General features: G+C 45.8%; 1 protein-coding gene and 1 long non-coding RNA gene across 3 annotated transcripts; one reads left to right on the top strand and one right to left on the bottom strand.

Moving 5' to 3' along the window:
- Nucleotides 1–28: 28 nt before the first annotated feature.
- On the bottom strand, nt 29–10,557 carry LOC143260285 (uncharacterized). Its single transcript, XM_076525292.1, has 6 exons — nt 10,471–10,557; nt 4,731–4,938; nt 3,781–3,867; nt 3,147–3,341; nt 1,509–1,745; nt 29–1,293 (listed from the first exon to the last, which is right to left on the bottom strand). Exons 2-6 carry the CDS (start codon nt 4,935–4,937, stop codon nt 1,075–1,077), a joined length of 945 nt encoding a protein of 314 aa, XP_076381407.1. The 5' UTR covers nt 4,938; nt 10,471–10,557; the 3' UTR covers nt 29–1,074.
- On the top strand, nt 1,742–16,515 carry LOC117226219 (uncharacterized). 2 transcript variants are annotated; one of them, XR_013034425.1, is made up of 5 exons: nt 1,742–1,908; nt 2,078–2,536; nt 3,109–4,077; nt 4,162–4,451; nt 4,534–16,515. It is a non-coding gene; the product is annotated as an uncharacterized LOC117226219 (long non-coding RNA). The 2 variants fall into 2 exon arrangements; XR_004491743.2 differs by having other exon boundaries at nt 1,742–2,536.
- The last annotated feature ends 978 nt before the right edge of the window (nt 16,516–17,493 follow it).

Below are 17,493 nucleotides of genomic sequence, written 5' to 3'. Positions count from 1 at the left end.
TTAAGGAAAGAAAAGAATACAACAAGAATCTCATTGCGACGTTCTTGCAACTGCACTTACCGTGTGATTCAAAACGCTGCATCAATTGCTTTTTTTATTAATTATATACATACGTACACATGTCTAGAGTCGATGTTATTTCTCAATGAAAATAGAAAAATCATTGAATTTGTTTAAATCACAGGTTTTCCGTAATTGGATAGCGGAATATTCAGCGGAAACTTTTAGACGGTGATTTGACTGTTTCCCCGCATACGGGCGCCATCTGTTTGAATTTCTCGTCGAATTTGAATTGGCGATAATGTTGCTTGGTTCACACATTTAATTCTAATTATCCTTACGAGTCGATTACATGATCACCGACAGCTTCGCGATCGCATTCATAAAACAGTAAGCGCTGTTTAAAATAACGCAATAACAATTTATTGGTCATCATCACTGTTATGCTAATATCGATTACACGTTACATGTTAGAGCGTGCCCGCTTGTAATATCATTAAAATTATCACTGATCATTTGCGCAGATATTCGATAATTATCGGATGATCTTCTAAATAGACACGGGCCCCTTAAAAGAAAAACACCACAACAAGCTGGTAAATATAACTTAATGCATCAATATTAATCGATGTTTTCGATCACAATCTCGATTCGATCTCGATCTAAGGGATTAATCGGTGTACTACGGAATGATGAATGAGAGTGTGGAATAATTTACGTTCTACGATTAATTTATACCACGTACACAGCTACGATCCGCTCGAATAAATATATAGCAATTACTTTCCCTTACGTATTCAATTTCGACGCGATAATCACGATGAGATTCCAGCAAACGTAATCAATAGACTGCGGACTTTTATGCGATTCACAGTGTAGACGAGCCTTCGAGCAATTTACAAAATATTTCATGATATTTCATGTAACATCGCATTTCGAATTTATTGGGAACGTTCGATTCTCTATGATAATGCGGGTTTGTGCACGAACTTCCACAGTCTATTAATGACTTAAACACGACGGTGAGTGTGGACGATGAATGATAATTATTTCAATTGATCCTGCCGATCCTGTTTACTCGTATTCCTCGTCATCAGGTCGCACCTGAGGGTATCTTCTCACTGGCTGTGACTGATGCTGTGGCTGCGGGCGTCTCTGCTGAAGAGGAATGTTCACTTCCTCAGGGCTGCGGAACACCTGGTTCAATGGCAGACGGAATTGTGGGTGTCCTGCGGACTGCGGACGAGCCGAGGGTGGGATGCTGTTCAATGCTGGCTGTGAGCTTGAGTAGATCTGCACAATAATAATGTTCGTTAATCTTACCATCAGCTGTCACAGATGGAAACAGGAGAAATGAAATAATAATGAATCGATCACACTTATGGAAAATGTATCAGAAAGGAGTATGTAACCGTGAGAGAGAAGTATCATTATATGAGAAACTGTAGACGTGACAGGATAATCGTGGCACTTGAAAACGAATTTGTACATGCGAATGAATGTTTTACCGGCTGCGGTGGACGACGAATGGGAGCTGCTGGCGTGATTTGATAGTCACCAGCCTCGCGCTCGTCGGCATGAATGTCAGCGGGGAAATACCTCTCGCTGTATCTTAGGGTTACATTCGGCTTCGTCTCAACTTCTTGCTGATTCAGTGGTTTGTACAGGTACTCGTTGACGAAATGATACTGCGAACTCTTCTTACAGCTTATGTCACCGCTTGGCGGCATACAGATCAAGTGCACCTGTAAAACAAAAAGAACATTGTGAGGCTCATGACGATCTCAAAAGTGTTTCACCGTCAGCGGACTTCAAGAATTAAGTTTAATTCAGTTAAATTCTTTGGACAAGCGCAAGGTTAATTCATAAAAATTTCCAAGCATTTTGGATATTTGAAACATCAGAAAGGTAACAGGTGTTTCCAATCGCAAAGGATTCGATCGCGTTCTAGAAGTTAGAAGCCGAGACTTTCGTTCATTATCTCTAAGCGTGATTTTATTAGAAATTTGCAGGAGGCTTTCCTCCGCAGATTTCGTTCATCTAGAGACCGTATTTGAATTTGTTTTAACTTTTTCAGTTGACCTGCGATGCCTGACGACTCGCGAACCATTAATCGCCGGTAGATAGAAGCCATTCGGAGTCGATTGCCTCGAGACACGCCGAGAGAAAGGGGTTTCCACGGTGCCTCTATTTTCATTTTTCCCGCAGCAAGAAAATGGGCGTGGACTGATTATCCCGGAAACGCGTAACTATAGCCCGGTATCAGGAAACCGATCGCGCGATTTATGATTGGCCTCAGTTGCTCGCTCGCTCGGTACACGAAACAGGAAACGGCCCGGTGAAAACGTACGTCGGAGCGTGCACGGGAGGTGAAATTTCCTTATCAATGGTATCCGAGGCTGGCTAATTGTACGGGTATAACGCGACGTTTATTTTCACGGGCGCTTTCACCTGACCGGGGTGGTTGGTTCAAGGGAAAAGGATAGCGTTCGTGGGATCGTTGAAACGGCCGCTCATAAACTCGCCTTGGCGGTCGGTAAGTGTACATAATTGATTGGCGCGGTGCCATTACTGAATCGCAAGTAGCAGGTTCGAAGAAGCATGTTCTAGGAAACATGTTTTCATAAGAAAAGAAAAAAAGAACAGTCGGAGGCTGAGAACCGAATGGTTTACAGCGGCGCACTGAGACATTGTCCAATGGTCTCATAATTTAGAGTACTTTCTCCTATTGATAATCGTTTAGAGAAAATGCTTTCATGTACAAGCGATATTAATAGAAACCTTGATCTCGAAATAGAAACGTTGCAGCCTCCGACTGGAACATGCTCTACAGTATCTTCCACCGCTTAGAAAACTTTCAGTGACTTTTTGTTGTTGTTTCAATTATTTCAGTTGATCGGATAAGTAGACCGCGGATATTGTGCATTTATGACAACGATGAATAGATGTAATTTGGAACAATGGAAAGGTTCTTTACTTAAAAGGACTCCTGTCTCGTGCACGCGATGCAGATCATTTTTATCTCGCGCAAAGATCCGCGGTCTAGCGACCAGGCTATTTCTTAACATCTTCGCTGGATCTTGATCAATCTGGTCAATTTGATTTCAGTTGGGATTCAGGAGTCGAAGATGCAGAGGGCCGCTCACCTGATGGAACGTGAATCCCTCGGGACAAATCCAGGAGTGCTTCGCGTTGTCCTGGCAGTAGTGGAAGACCTCGCAGTTGAGATCCTCGTCAGCGTAATAGCCGGTCTGCTTGTTCACGCAATCGAATTTGCTCTGGGGCAGCAGGAGGGTCAGACGATCGGGCTCCTCCTTTTCTTCGAGTTCCTCAGCCTCGGCCTTCAACCGTGGAACAACGAAGTTAAATAACACCGCGTTGGAAGTCAGTGTCGCCGCCGAGCAGAATAGAAAGGCTCGCCCCGTAAACCCCGTCGTTTCCCAATTCTGTTCGCCGAAAGGATAACTGGACCGGGGAAATTGGCTCGGCCGCAAACGATCGTTACTTAATTCCCCGATGATCGTTCCGGGGGGCGACACACACAATCGCTCGGAATCGACGCGATAAAAGAAGCCCGGGCCGATTCCCGCGAAACCATAATGTCTGGCCATTGCGCAAGGCAACGGCATTGTGCGAAACCGCGAACAATGGATGTTTCTTCGATTGCTTATGAAAATTACGTAACCGCTCGAGAGATTCGGTGAAAGGGATTTCCCTCGTTGCCGTATTTATCACCGGCCGCGAGACAATAAACAGCGTGAAAATGATCGTTCAGGCTACCTGAGGATTCTGTCCACCGCGTAGAACGGTCCGCGGCGGTCCGTTCACTCTGATGGCACCCTGGTCCAGCGACGGCTTGCGGTACAGCTGGACAAAAAAGGATCAGATCCATGATTAGTCAAGGAATTCAGTTTCTTTTACATACGTACGCGCGCGTGTACGTATCCGTCTATGTACGCGTGTACGTCTGTATGTATGTATATGGAACCATGGACGAAGGTTCGCGCGCCTGTTACGCAGCTGCAGGGAATGAACTCGCTTGTCAGACAGTAGTTCGAGGCAACCGGTTATTTTTACGTAAGTCCTTATATAACGTTGTAACGTAATATTATGTGATCCAACTTCTTTCATCGGGGCTAATAATATTCGAAATTGGAGCAGATCGGAAAGCGAGAATGTTCCAGGCGAAAGGGAAAAGGAATTCGCCGCTATACCGCGGCTGTTTATGTAAATCGACGGTTCTGGGGACCGACCGACGAAATCGGCGCTCGGCCAGCCAATTATCGTACCGATCGACGTTTCCGCAGGATCAGGAAGAGTTGCGCGCGACCGGCAGAACTTTGATTTATGCGAATCATGCCGTTTCTTCAACGAAACTGCTGTTTCCTCGTTGACTCTGGACACGGGGTTAGACAACGAAGTATAATAATTTCACCATATTGCAACGTTAGGTAAGAACAAAATTCTGAAAACACAGTTCAGACTTTGTTGAAATATTTCCTCTAAAAAATCCTGATCGTCCATTGTTCGTAGATGAAAAGATACGCCGGATTCGAAGGTGCCTTCGTTAGGGTGTTCCCAAGTGTTCATTCAACGTCAACTTAAAAAGCGTTAAAAAAAGGAAAAAAAATGTCGAGTTCACGTAAAGTCTACACAGAGAGTCAAAGTATTTGGACGGGGTAAGAAGATCGTCGGAAAGTCTACGGTGGAATGTGTAACATCGAGCTTACGGCCTGCTGGCTGCCAGGGGCCCTGTAGGCCGGCGTCGGCGTGGGCGTCACGATATTGTCCTCGTAGCTGTTATCGCGGAATCCTTGACCTCCGTAGAGAGGCCCCAGGCTGGAGGACTTGCCAGGATAAGGCACCCTGCCGTCCAGATCGTAGGAGGACTGCGCCGCTGCGGTGGCAGCGAGCGCTGTTAGACACAGCCACAACATCCTGCAAAAGCAAAGCAAAGCGACCGTAAAGTACCAACGGCTGATCCTGTGTTTCGCTGCTGATCCTGCGCTGCGTAAAATTACACGGCCGACATGCACTTTCTCGCGATCCACGCGACCAAATGCTATATGCTCGACGAGTGGAGCGCGAGAGAAAGCAACCTTGGCCATTGACATCTTCCATAAAGCACGCGCATTACGTGGAAAGCAACGAAGCGGCCGGCTCGAAAAGCGGGATCATCCGGCGATTTAGTGAAATCGTGTAATCCCGGAGGTCGCGCGAACATCGTCTAAATCGCCGTATCGATCCGCGAACGTGTTTCTTAATTAAAGAGCCATCGGGAGATGCCTCTTTTCCCCAGTCGATCGATTCGTCTTTCGCGTCCGCGCGATCCTGTTTCGCTGTGATTGCGCCCGGGCTCCGAAGACGGATTATTAGGCGGACAATAAACGAACGCCGATGGCGGATTAGGTTGTAAATATCCTCGCGGAGATTGATGGGCAATGCTCTGCGCGGACGGTGAAGAATTACGATCTATTGTGCTGGAGAATGAAATCGCAGTAGTTCAGAGACGGTTGCATCTGCACGCGCGCGTGCAGCCATCGGGCGAAGTTAACAAGATTTCTGCGTTATTAATCGACGATTTCTAGCGGATTTCTACCGATCGATCTAACGACTTCAAAAGTTGCGTTTAATCTATTCGGAAATGGATCGTCGGATCCATTCCACCTGCGTTCCAGTCTCTCTGAATTAATTATGATCAAGCTCCGGGCGCAATCATGCGGATAATCGTAATCTAAAGACCGCGAAGCCGATGCTCGTCTATTCAAAAATCAATCGCGTTCGCATTAACGATCAGAAATTATCCTCCGTTAGCAAGATTGATGATTCCGATATCTAGATGGTCGAACGGTACGACGCGGCGGCGGTTTCACTGTTTGCAAAAAATCCGCTCGTAAAGAAGACGACCGTTGCGGAACGACTGGAAAGAGGAGCCTCGGGTCACGTCTCAGAAAAGTGACGCGTCACGACGATTAGCGAAATGCAGCTGCAGGTGTCTTCTCCCGAGAAGCGTCGCGCAAGTGTGCCGAGAGAGGAGCTCGCTCGACGACCTAGAATATGCTAGGGAAAGAGGGCCACAGAGAAATGCGGTGAAATGGCGTAATCGTATTCCAAATCGAGCGCCGGCTTCTCCTTTTTTCTTTTTGCCCCCGTTAGCGCCGGTTGCCGCACTTTTCTGCGCCCCGGGGTGATTCGCTCGATACGGTCAAACGGTTTCCATCGGATCGGCCGATGCAACGAGTCGCGGCCGGACTCGTCGGGCACGCGTTGGAAAACTGCTAATTCCGTGCGGCGAGTGAAATTGCATTTTTATTGCGGAACGAGATGTAGAGTATCTTTCTCGCGTTGCGCAACTTGTTCCGACGCGAAAGAGAGAAAATAGCCGCTTCGAAAGTTGAACCCCCATGGAACCTGGCCGGCTTCGCGCTGATTAAAGCGCGCGCGTTCGATCCGGCGCGATAAACGAGCCGGACACGATTATTTCTTCGTGCGAGCCGAGATTAATATCGCGCTGGACAGTTCGAACTGCCCCGGATTCTTTCTAGAAAGTGTACATTCCAGAAATATGACACGATCGTGGTGTTCGGTACGCGAGGATCACATTATAGGATGCAACGCGTCGGAGACGCGCTCTTCGAATACTCGGCTCGATTCGTTTGATTATTGTCTTCTCGGGCTTTCTGAAGCGTGATCAAACGGCTAAATTGCCGATTTCTCGCGTGTCAGCCGCGATAAATGGGCAACGTTTAAGCATTCCACGAAGAGCGGCCGGCGAACGGTGGTTCCCGCAGCATCAAAACGTTCGGATAACCAGCGGGGCCCTCATTGTTCGCCGCGAAAGGAAGACGCGTGCCGGCCGAGCTACCATCGGCGATCATCGTGGAAAGCACCATGACTTTCTAAGTACGTAAAACACGGACGGCGGTTTCACGTTTCGCTGAAGACATCTCATTCGTAACGGCGCGATGATGTATCGCGCGGAGATCCGGGCGCTTTCGATAAATTTGAAAGGCCTCCGAGAGCGGACCCCCTCGTCCCCCACGACACCGTCAGATCCCCGTGATAAAAAGAAACCTCCGGCGAGCGTGACAAATGCGCCGGACGACGAAAAATGGCGTGGCCGTTCGGCGGGGAACAGTGTAAAAGCGGAGACAACGCGCCAGATGCGCGACGGTCGCACGATCGAAATTATTTTCTTGCGACCCTCGCCGATCTTTTGGCCGCGGAGGCGAAAGCGAACCGGCGACGGCTACTTTTCCAACCGGTGTATCAGCGGGTACCGAAAGGTTTCCTGACCGGGCGACAAAGGTCGGAGGTGGTCCGCTTGTCATCGGTGCCACAAGACGCTTTACGCAACGATCCTGATGCAGATCATGCCGATCCTACCGCGATTATCGCGCACCCAGTCACCTATCCGGTCTTTTAAGAATCTATACGAGGCGTCAACGCACGTAATTACCCGACGTGGGCATCTCAGAACGTCTACGCTCTCGCGTACATAAGCGTCCGTAAGTTCGCCACTCGATTCTCGGTGTCGAGTTTACAACGAAACTGTACGAAATCATCGATGAAGAACATTTCATTCGGTGCTAGCTTCTTCGAAATGATTGAAAATGGAACTTAGAAGACACAGCGGGACGTTCCAGGTCGGCGGAAGCGATTTTATCTGGGCCCCGATCGATCAACGATTTACTGCTGCCGCCCCAATGGCTATCGCCCGAACGCGACGCTACGGAGGAAGACTTAATAAGTCGGTAATTTTTCTAGGAAATCGAAAGCAGTGACGTAAAACGACGGACGTCTCGAACGGCCGTTCGAAACGCTCCGTGTGACGTGTTCACCTGTCCACTTATGGGACGAAATGGTTAATTATCGGCTCCGGCGGGACACAGGAAAATGCGGTTACCACTTTTAATGAGCAGTCCGGGTTTACTAGTTAGGCGTAAACCGGGCAACCGGCCGATCGTTAAGAGGTGGACGCAGACTCGATCGGTAGCTCGGGTGAAAGTGAGAGGGCCTGCGTGTAAAAATGGCATCGACACGGAGGAGAAAAAAGTAACACGGGGGGAACGTATCTGTATCGGGTGTTGCGAATTGAATGGCTGTGTATGCGCATGCAGATCGTGGAACAATATCGACCAAGGTCCGCGCGTAGAAAGGACCGACCATGGAGGGCTCGCGATTCTTCGGGGATTCGATCGAGACCCTCGTCTCGAGCCAGTGATCCGGAAGATCGAGCGATGATCCACGGACGAAACACTTTGACGGCCGTTCCCGCGTACACGTGATTTCGCCAACATTTCAAACGCAATGACCGCTATTTTTATTCTCTATTTGATTATAAAAACCGCTGTTTTTGTTTTCTAATTATTAAAACTGCTATTTTTATTTTTTTTATCTAATTATAAAAACCGCTGTTTTTATTTTCTATTTAATTATAAAAATCGCTGTTTTTATTTTTTATCTAATTACAAGACTGTTATTTTTTGTCTAATTATAAAAACCGCAGTTTTTATTTTCTATCTAATTACGAAGACCGTTATTTTTATTTTTTGTCTATTTATAAAAATTACGCTGATCCATCATATCCGTTTCATCTTTATTAAGATCCGCAAGAGTATGTGTATGCATTCTGTTTCCCAGAAACTGGAAGGGTAGTTGGCAAAAATTGTCTCGACTAGATCACTTAGCTCTCTTAATCAACCCTTGGCACTAGGTTCGTCCATTGAATAAATCCCGATGATCGCGAACGAAGAAATTCGAAACCCGCCATTTCCACAAATTCCATCACTGAGATCCTTAACGACTCAATAAAGATGGTTCAACAACTTCAAAAATTTTCAGGCATCCATTCTCCAAGAGTTCGAAACGAGCAACGAGTGCAATTCGACCTTCGCTCCAGAATTACGCTAATTATTCTAGTCGACGGCTCGGAAAGTAAAACTGCATACGGGAAGAGTGAAAACTAATTGACTTTTACTGTACGATCCCGGGAGAAGGATCGTCAGCGAGATGAAGACGCAGCTTTCTAACAGAAAGCGCGCCCGAAGTGGAGTAAGGAAAAGGGAGTAGATGTCGTCGGGGGATGGTGATGATGATGATGATGATGATGATGTTGCGCAATCCGAGCAAGCGTCACACGGAAGCTTACGGCGCGCCCGTGCCGGAGACGTGTCCTTCTGGCGATAAAATTGCGAACAACGTCGCTGGAAGCTGATCCCGGAGGGTTTCTTGCGGCGGCGGCCCGCAAAGAAAGCAATTGCATAATGAAAAAAGAGATAGTTGCCCGGTAACTACAAACGAGGGGAACGCGGCTGTATAATATAATCAGCGGAGGCCGGTTCTCCGTGCTCTTAAGGAAATCTGGAGCAGACTTTACGGCTGTGGCAGACATTTTTCGATTCGGCGGACCAGAGCCCGTTGTATTCGGCGTACTTTTACTCTCGCGTGTCACGCTCCGATGAATGGAAACGGCCCAGAATTTTAAGCATTCCGGGCATCTGGAAGGCCTCGTCCCCTAAACCCAAAATCTCCTTTTGCAAACAAGTTGTTTAGAAATTGGTTTCTTTCACTGTTCGACCGCCATTGTTTTTCGATTTTCGCTCGATCGAAGAAAATGATCGCTTTCTTATGAAAATGATTTTTTCTGAGGCTCTGCTGCTCGGTTTTCAGAGGGACGTTGGGCCAATGAATGACTAAATACCCTGAGATTTTTCTAATTATTAACTCTTCGGCACTTATGGCTATTCTAAAGTAGCAAAAGTTCTTCCTTCGAGAAGAACTCGAAGGTTCTTCAAAATATTGAAACGACTACTTGCGTCTAAATCGCGGAGGTTCGATCAGTCCACCGACACGATAATATTATAAGTAAATAAATATGTTTATTCGAGCCTGCTCTCCTCCTTCCAAATTGTCAATTTTCGTGCACAACCTGAACGCGAATCAGGGAGAATTTACTGAACTCAGCAGCACCGACTCGACCATCGAATTTCCAAAGTATCTCCCGCGATATTTCCAAAGTAAACCGGTCGCGGCGTTTCCAATGTTACAACGAATTTAATTAGTGGAGCTCCCAAGTAATCGTCACTGGCGACGATTAAAAATGCCCGAATTCCTCAGCGCAGTTCCTGATCGCCCCCGCACAACCGGTTCTAAGGCACCAAGCATGACGGCGCGTTGGTCTCGCGAATTCTTTCCCGCCGATCTATCCGCAATAGCCGAACTGGGATCGCACTAAAATTATCGTCCGATTCTTCCGCACGATTAACGAGGAAGTGGCCGAGGGTGCACCAAATTTCCACAGAATAGACGAACGATCGCGAAGGGACAAGATGCGTCACTTGCACTGTATCGTCACTGGTTCCACGTTCCCTCGCCAGCCACCCCTCGAGCGGGGGTGGTGTTTTGTCCCGATATCTCGGACAAAAAGAAAGAATCTCGACGACTCTCCTTCCTAGCCCTCCCACTTACCTGTCAACGACCAAGGTAGAGGAGCAACAGCACGACGAAACGATTGACAACGCGCGAGCTTTTATCTTGGGGGCCGGCCGGTTCTTCATTCTCTTATATAGCGTGTCCCGCTGAAAGTTACCTCCACCAGGTGATACCTGGATTCGCTGTTTACAGGGCCGGTGGGGGTATACAGTCCGGCGGACACACGTAACAACAAGGATCCCAGGCGGCGGTTCCGCCGAAAACCCGGGCGCCCGTCGAACAATGGTGAGCTTTCGTCACGGGATGGGAACGTGTGTGACACATGGAAAAGGATCGCAATTGTGGCCCGCCGATCGACCGACACTCCCCGATCGGATAATTTAGTGCGCGGCGAGGTGAAACGTAGCCCCGGACAGGACACTCGCGCTGCACGCTCGCGAGATGAAGCGAGATACGCGGGCCTGTACGCTCTCGCGCGACCATAAATCGTCATTTGCCTCGGTAATCGGGGGAACAAGATCGGTAATCGATCATCAGAATTTTCAGGCATTTTTAGCTGTTCGAGCGGGGCACCCTCGCGCGAGGCGAACGCGTGTCGAACGTCTGTGTTTAGCAACTGGTTCGGCTGCTCGAGGATCGTCGATCTTCGTTAGCGCAAATGATTTTTCAGTAGCCCGATGCGGGCTCGTCGACGCAACGATTACAAAGGTAATGATCGCGGTTGCCTCGGGCAATTTATCGGTTGCCTGTCGCTGCTCAGAAATTCATTATGGAAGTTCGGTCATCGATCGGGAGGGAAACGCACGTTTCACGCGAGAACGGATTTTTCAGGAACTCTCGCGATCGAGTCGGAAAACGAGGTGAAACTGATTCTTCTATCGTCTGGAAAAATCTGAACGGAAGCGGTACGAGCAGAAATTCTGCTGCGGGAGAAATTCGAGCGCATGCAAAGCGGCGAGGCTGTGCACACTGTGGAAATCAATCGACTTTGAGCACGAGCGTGATACCGACTACGGATCGAGGAAAGTGAAATGGCAAATTATCGCAGCAGCATCTGGATAGCGTATGCATACCAGTACCGATCCTTTTTTTTATCGACGGGCACGTACCCGTCTGGAATAAATTAACGTGTCTTTTAATGCTCCGAATGGCCGATACGCAAGCCTACATGGAACTCGAACAAAGGAAATTCATCGAATCGTGAAAAGACTTTCGAGTTTCGGCAAATCGTTCGACGCAGAAGTTTCTCTGCTTCGTTTTGTGCGAAACCTAATGCAACGTTCCTGGCAGAAAAAAGGAAAGCTTCTGCTTAATCGACTGTGCGAATAATCGTTAACGGAGTGCGGATGTTTGTGCAAACCTCGATTAATCCCAGGTAAAACTCGACGAGTTTAACAGCCTCTGGAAGTCCAGAAAAATCAGAGCTGCGTGTCGGTTTTTTTAAAAAAAATTCTTTAAGCGTTCTCGACGACTCTGTTGCGTTTTTTTTGGGCGGCCATGCGTTCGAATTAGAGCGCGAAAGAGATCCTAATCGTTCTGCAAATTATTGGCAACAAAGAACGCGTGTTCTCAACTATGTTCCGACGTAGCCTCGCCAGAGAAATACATAAGTATCGAATTCACAGCACGCTCGCGAATGCGATTCTTACATCATCGACAGCAACGGCCTTTCGATACTTTTTACGTGGGTACACGCGGGACCTTACACCTGATCGTTTCCGGAAAGTATCGCCCCGTGCGAGTAGGATCGAAACAAGATCGAGACCGAGTGACTTTCTACCGCACGAAAATTTCCTTTCGGCAGTAGGTCGCCGTATCGCGACGCACAACATTTTTTTACACGTCTGGTTTTAAGCCTCTATTTGCATTAATCGTGCGTGACTTTAATTCCCGATCGTGCATCGAACCACATTTACTTCGGATTTCGATCGCGAACACGGACGCCCGCTGTTCGATTTCTTCGACACTTTGTTCGACAACGGTCGTACACGGAATTTTTATTTGCGGTAGACATTTGTCAATTCTCTTCCTCGCGCAAGTTTCTAGAATTCTTGTTTCTACTAGATCTGTGGCAATTCCCCTGTTTCGCGAACTTCTAGAATTTTTGTTTCTGGTAGGAAAACGTGGAGTTTTGATTTTCAATATACGAAGTAAATTCGAAGTAAATTCTTCCTAATTGACGCTCAGATTGTGCACGAAAATGGACAATTTGGACAATTTACTGTACCACGGTTGCATCAATGAAAACCAACGAACAGCTGAAAGGTAAACTTTACGATGTTTGCAATGTAACTAATTGATCTCTGGAAAGTGTCAACGCTTCAATTACAGTTACGACACGTGTATGTATTTGAACGTGTTTCGAAAATGATCGATCGGTTGCGCGATCAAATAAGATCGTAGAAAATAAAAGACGCATGGCTACACATTTAATAACAGTTGCACGATCGTTTCTCTTCAATTACACGGATTCAAGTACCTATGCGCGGCACGCACGCTGTTCACTTACATCAACCGTGATTACTGCTTTTATTTAATTGAGCGATAGAGTGATATATCTTTGACACTTCTTTTTCCACTTTTTCTACGGTCGTTGGTGTTCATCGGTCGTACCGTGTCTAATTTAAACAATTTTTTCCACCATTAATTGGTCGTTCTCCAGAGAAAGCACAGTTTCTTGTGCAAACGAATTCGTTAGACACACACATAACGAAAGCTGTGCTGCTTTTGTTATTGATAAAAAATTAAGCGTTGATAGCGATTTACTGTTCGTATTCCATATGCATCGAGCCTGACCTTATTTCCGCGCGTCTTCATGCTTCCCCGTGTGCGCGTAAATGTTTTAATTGCTTTTCACTCGGATCGTGTTTTGCTCTGCCATTGAAATCTCGAAAGTAGGTTCGTGTAATGGCTAATTTAATTACGTACCTTTCACAGAACGAATTGCTTAATTATATGTATACACAATGAGATACGTGATTTCTGTTTCCCCGCGGCATCGAATTAAACAATTACGATCATTCTAATCGCTCAATCTATTAAGCCTGACAAGATCAATTGTATAACTCGATAATGCTAGAGCCGTATCGACGTTTTCACGTTCCGAGAATGATTCATCCGATGATTTATCGGCGCCGATAAGCCGCGGAGATAAGTCACGGAATGATGGAGCGCGAGACCGCCGGAAAATTCGCGACTACGCGTAGAACTTTCGATCTCTTTTCTCGGATCTCTTGGACTCGACGAATTCAACGCGCTGCTTAGCGTGTAATTTATTGAAATCGCATGGAAACGGATCGCACGGGACTTTCTTTCTCGCGGGCTCGCCTATCGAAGGTCATTGTTTTCACCTGACGGAAACCGAGATCCTTTATCGATTGACGTGATCGACAAGATCGGATGTCTCGCACGCTTTCTTCCAGTTCCCTTTCTTTCACGAGCAGCGTGCGTCGAGCACGTCCTTTCTTATCGACGAATCTCCTGTTCCCCGCATTTACGGGACAGAAAGTTTAGAAACAATTCCACGACGGAACACCGTCCGTCGCCATTTTGCTACTTTCTACGAATTCGAGGCAGAAACAAGCTAAACCGACGGAGTTTCACAGATTATTCTGGTAAATAGACCGCGGTCATGCAAATTCGAACTATTCAAACATGATCGACGAGCAGAAGAGCCGCACGGAAGCCTGACACTGTTCGTAACAAATACGTTGACGATGTTACTGCATCTAAACTTGCTTGTTGCGATTTATAGAAGCACGTGGTCTAGTTGGAGAAGCTTAAGCGTACTCCGTTTCCAAAACATTTTTAACGAATTCACTATGTTCGACTGGTACAATAAATTCTCGCCAATTTTCCTTCAGCTGGTAAACAAAAATGGACAATTTGGGAATTGCCGATTGCCAACAATTATAAAAACGAGGGGCAAGACTCGAATAATCGTATCTCCTCTTCCCAAATTGTCCATTTTTGTTTATACATAATATATACAATGTTCACATATATAATTGTTCGTTTTTGTTTAAGCTGAAGGAAAATTATGGCGAATTTACTGTGCATTCAGCGATTGCTGTAAAAATTCTACGCAGCTTCTATGCAACAAGGAACGCGTCTTTGAATAAAATTACTGCTTCTAAACTTTCGGTCGATCTTCACTACGAGAAGATCACTTTTTACATGTCTCTTTACACGTCGCCTCGTGTTTCCTTCAATCTTATCACGTTACGTAAGGTCTCGTTCAGATTGCGCGCTATCTGCTACATTTTTTCCAGTAAAAATCGCGCTTTCCTGTCGGGGTCTCGATGTCATTGACATTGCAGTACGCCAAGGCATGAAATCGTTGCAGGATTGCGTTCCCCGATAGAATTTGTCGTTCGAAAGGCCCGGCGGTGTTCGGATATCCTTGAGAGTTCTATCTGGCATCGAGCAAATCGCGTTGCTGGAACATTTTTGAAATTGTACCCCGTAGATAGAACGGGTTCCACCCACGCGTGCACGTTCGGCACTTTGTTCGAAGGGTTCGTACCTTCGCGAACAATGGCATCGAACGATTCGCTTTGCCAGACTCGGGCCGCGCTGCCCGCTTTGGTGCGTACACGTTCCACGGAAAACCGCGATCGTTCGAGAGAATTAAATTCTTTCCGACCGCAAACCGGTTTCTGGTAATTGCGAATGAATTTAGACCAAGTTGAAGCAGAATATGGTTTCCCTTGTAAAACGCAGGCTGTTTTAAACACATCGGCGTTGCGCTGGCGTAATCGACGATTTCCTGAAGTTCTTCGGGCCGCCCTTTGCAAGGAATGCCGCTGGAACTCCATCTCTCGAAGGGGAAAGTTTCAGCCCAAGGAGTATCGATGGATTTGTAAAAATGCAGCCGTCGAGCAAAAATTGTTCTGCGTGATTGAAACGTCGTCCGCAGAAAAAAACGTCGGAGAACCATCGTTCCTAAGTTTGATCTGTCAAGAAATACGTATCCTAATCTTTGTCCTTACTATCGCATGAACCTGTAAACGTCGTGAACGCATAAGATACTGTACTTCGTGAAGATAGAAATGCGTTGTCCGAAACATAGAGAATACAATCCCCAGGAACAATTAAGAATTGAAAAGATTTCACACAGTTGTTACCTCTGGATCTGGATGAAAAGTGACGGTTTTGTAGTCGTACTCACGAGTCTGCATAAATTTCAGGTGGACTGGGAAGAGCATTGTTCTCGCAGGTGAAAAAAAAAGTCGGCGCAACCGTTCCGGGGCAATGATTCCGATCAAATATATTCGGGTGTCCTGAACGTGTGGACGCGTAAGAAATACTTTCACCGACGGTCGAACCCACGGGAGAAAGTGTGTTTGTCCACGGCTACGCCCCTGTGATATGCGAATGAACGGCTAAAAAAAGAAAGAAAAGAAAAGGAAATAATGAGGCAGACGGCGAAAAGTGCGATCAAACGGAAGATCAATCGGCGTACGATTATTATATTCGATTACCTCATCGTGTGTTGCGCGGCGAGACTTCTTTGATGCACCTTGCGTATAGGTAATCGTTACCAATCCAGGTGAACGACCTTCACCTGCCTGTAGACCCGGTGCACCCTTTCTTCTTCATTGATCAAATTAAACTAATTTAGAACTTCTACTCTTCTGCGCTGTTCAAGAAAATATTACATTAATATAATAATAATAATATAAATATATATAAATAACACATAAATAAATAATAATATAAATTGTAGTGACTTTATGGTTGCGACATAATTAAATTTTAAGAATTTAGCCGAACTGGTCGAAATAAGTCAACGGTGTAGTCTTTACAGTAAGGAGACTATTTTACAAACTGTAAAGAATACGCTGTGAACTTATTTGTACAATAGAATAAATTATAATGTTGTCAGTAAATGAATGAATAACAATATAATATCAATAAATATAAAAGAGGATGTAGTTCGTAATAGAAAAGCGTCGAATGTACGATATTAATAACTAGATTGCGGATCTTTATGCGAAATAACATTTTATTGAAAATGAATCAATTGTATAAATTATATATTATATGAATAAAAAATGAATCAATTATGTAAAATCAATACATCAATATCCTTAAATTCTTTTCACTATTTTATACGTTAACTATCCACATTTCTGCTATAAATTCATAAAATCCGCAGTCTATCGATTAACACTTTAAGCGTGAACGTCGCGATGCTGTTCCCCAGAACGTGTTCGATGTATCAGTATCTTCTGTTCTCATACAAATTGGTTCGGTTTTGCAACAGAATGAAGAAAGTCCCCTTTCTCCACGAAAGTCCCTTCTTTTTTCTTCGCAAAAAATTATGCAACATCGGTTTCGCGTGAATAAAGACATTCTCCTCTCGTGTCCCGCGGATCTAATCCGACATGCTGCGAGGGCTGTAATAATCTTTGCGAACGCCTCAAGGACAATCGCAGCTATTACTTTCTCGGCTAACGGCAGCTAAACAGGCAAGAATGCAGACCAGATGAAATTAATCTTTGCAACGTTTTCAATGGAAAAGTTTCGATAACTCGCAAACGCGTTCTGTTTCATTGCAACAGGCGATAGCGGAAAACGAAAGTTTCCTGGCTCATGTTACTTATCTTTGGCGTCTTCATATTTTTGTTCGCTCTCAAAGCGATTAGCGCGGCACGCGGCAAAAGAAAAGAAAAGAGGGAAAATCGACTCGATTACGGATATAAAGGTTTAATTCGAATTAATATTAATTTCCCGATGGAGTTTTTACCGCGTGCCGCGATTTCACTTGCGAATGCTCGAGCGTGTTTACAAAAGGCGATAGATCGTTGCATAATGCATGCATACCTGGACACCCGATAACATATTTCTGAATCAAGTAGTTCAGGGAACCAGTATGCAATAAACCGATACAAGTGTAAATGTTAACTGTTTCTGCACTTCCTGTTTTTAAACGAGTATACTTTCGAACCTCTTAAATGGAATTACAATATGTACCAACGAATTGCCAATTGGATTTTTCGTACAGTTATTTTCTTGTTCACAACTGTGTTTATACAATCACTATACGAGATACCA

Source organism: Megalopta genalis, chromosome 11, assembly GCF_051020955.1.
Source record: "Megalopta genalis isolate 19385.01 chromosome 11, iyMegGena1_principal, whole genome shotgun sequence".
NCBI classification, from domain to species: Eukaryota; Metazoa; Arthropoda; class Insecta; order Hymenoptera; family Halictidae; genus Megalopta; species Megalopta genalis.
This window is presented reverse-complemented; position numbering and strand designations above follow the sequence as displayed.

Coding starts and splice junctions, on each gene's coding strand:
- LOC143260285 (XM_076525292.1), bottom strand. CDS start 4,937: ATGTTGTGGCTGTGTCTAACAGCGCTCGCTGCCACCGCAGCGGCGCAG. Junction 3,868..4,730: donor CCCCTGGCAGCCAGCAGGCC/GTAAGCTCGATG, acceptor TTTTTTGTCCAG/CTGTACCGCAAGCCGTCGCT. Junction 1,294..1,508: donor TTCGTCGTCCACCGCAGCCG/GTAAAACATTCA, acceptor ATTATTGTGCAG/ATCTACTCAAGCTCACAGCC.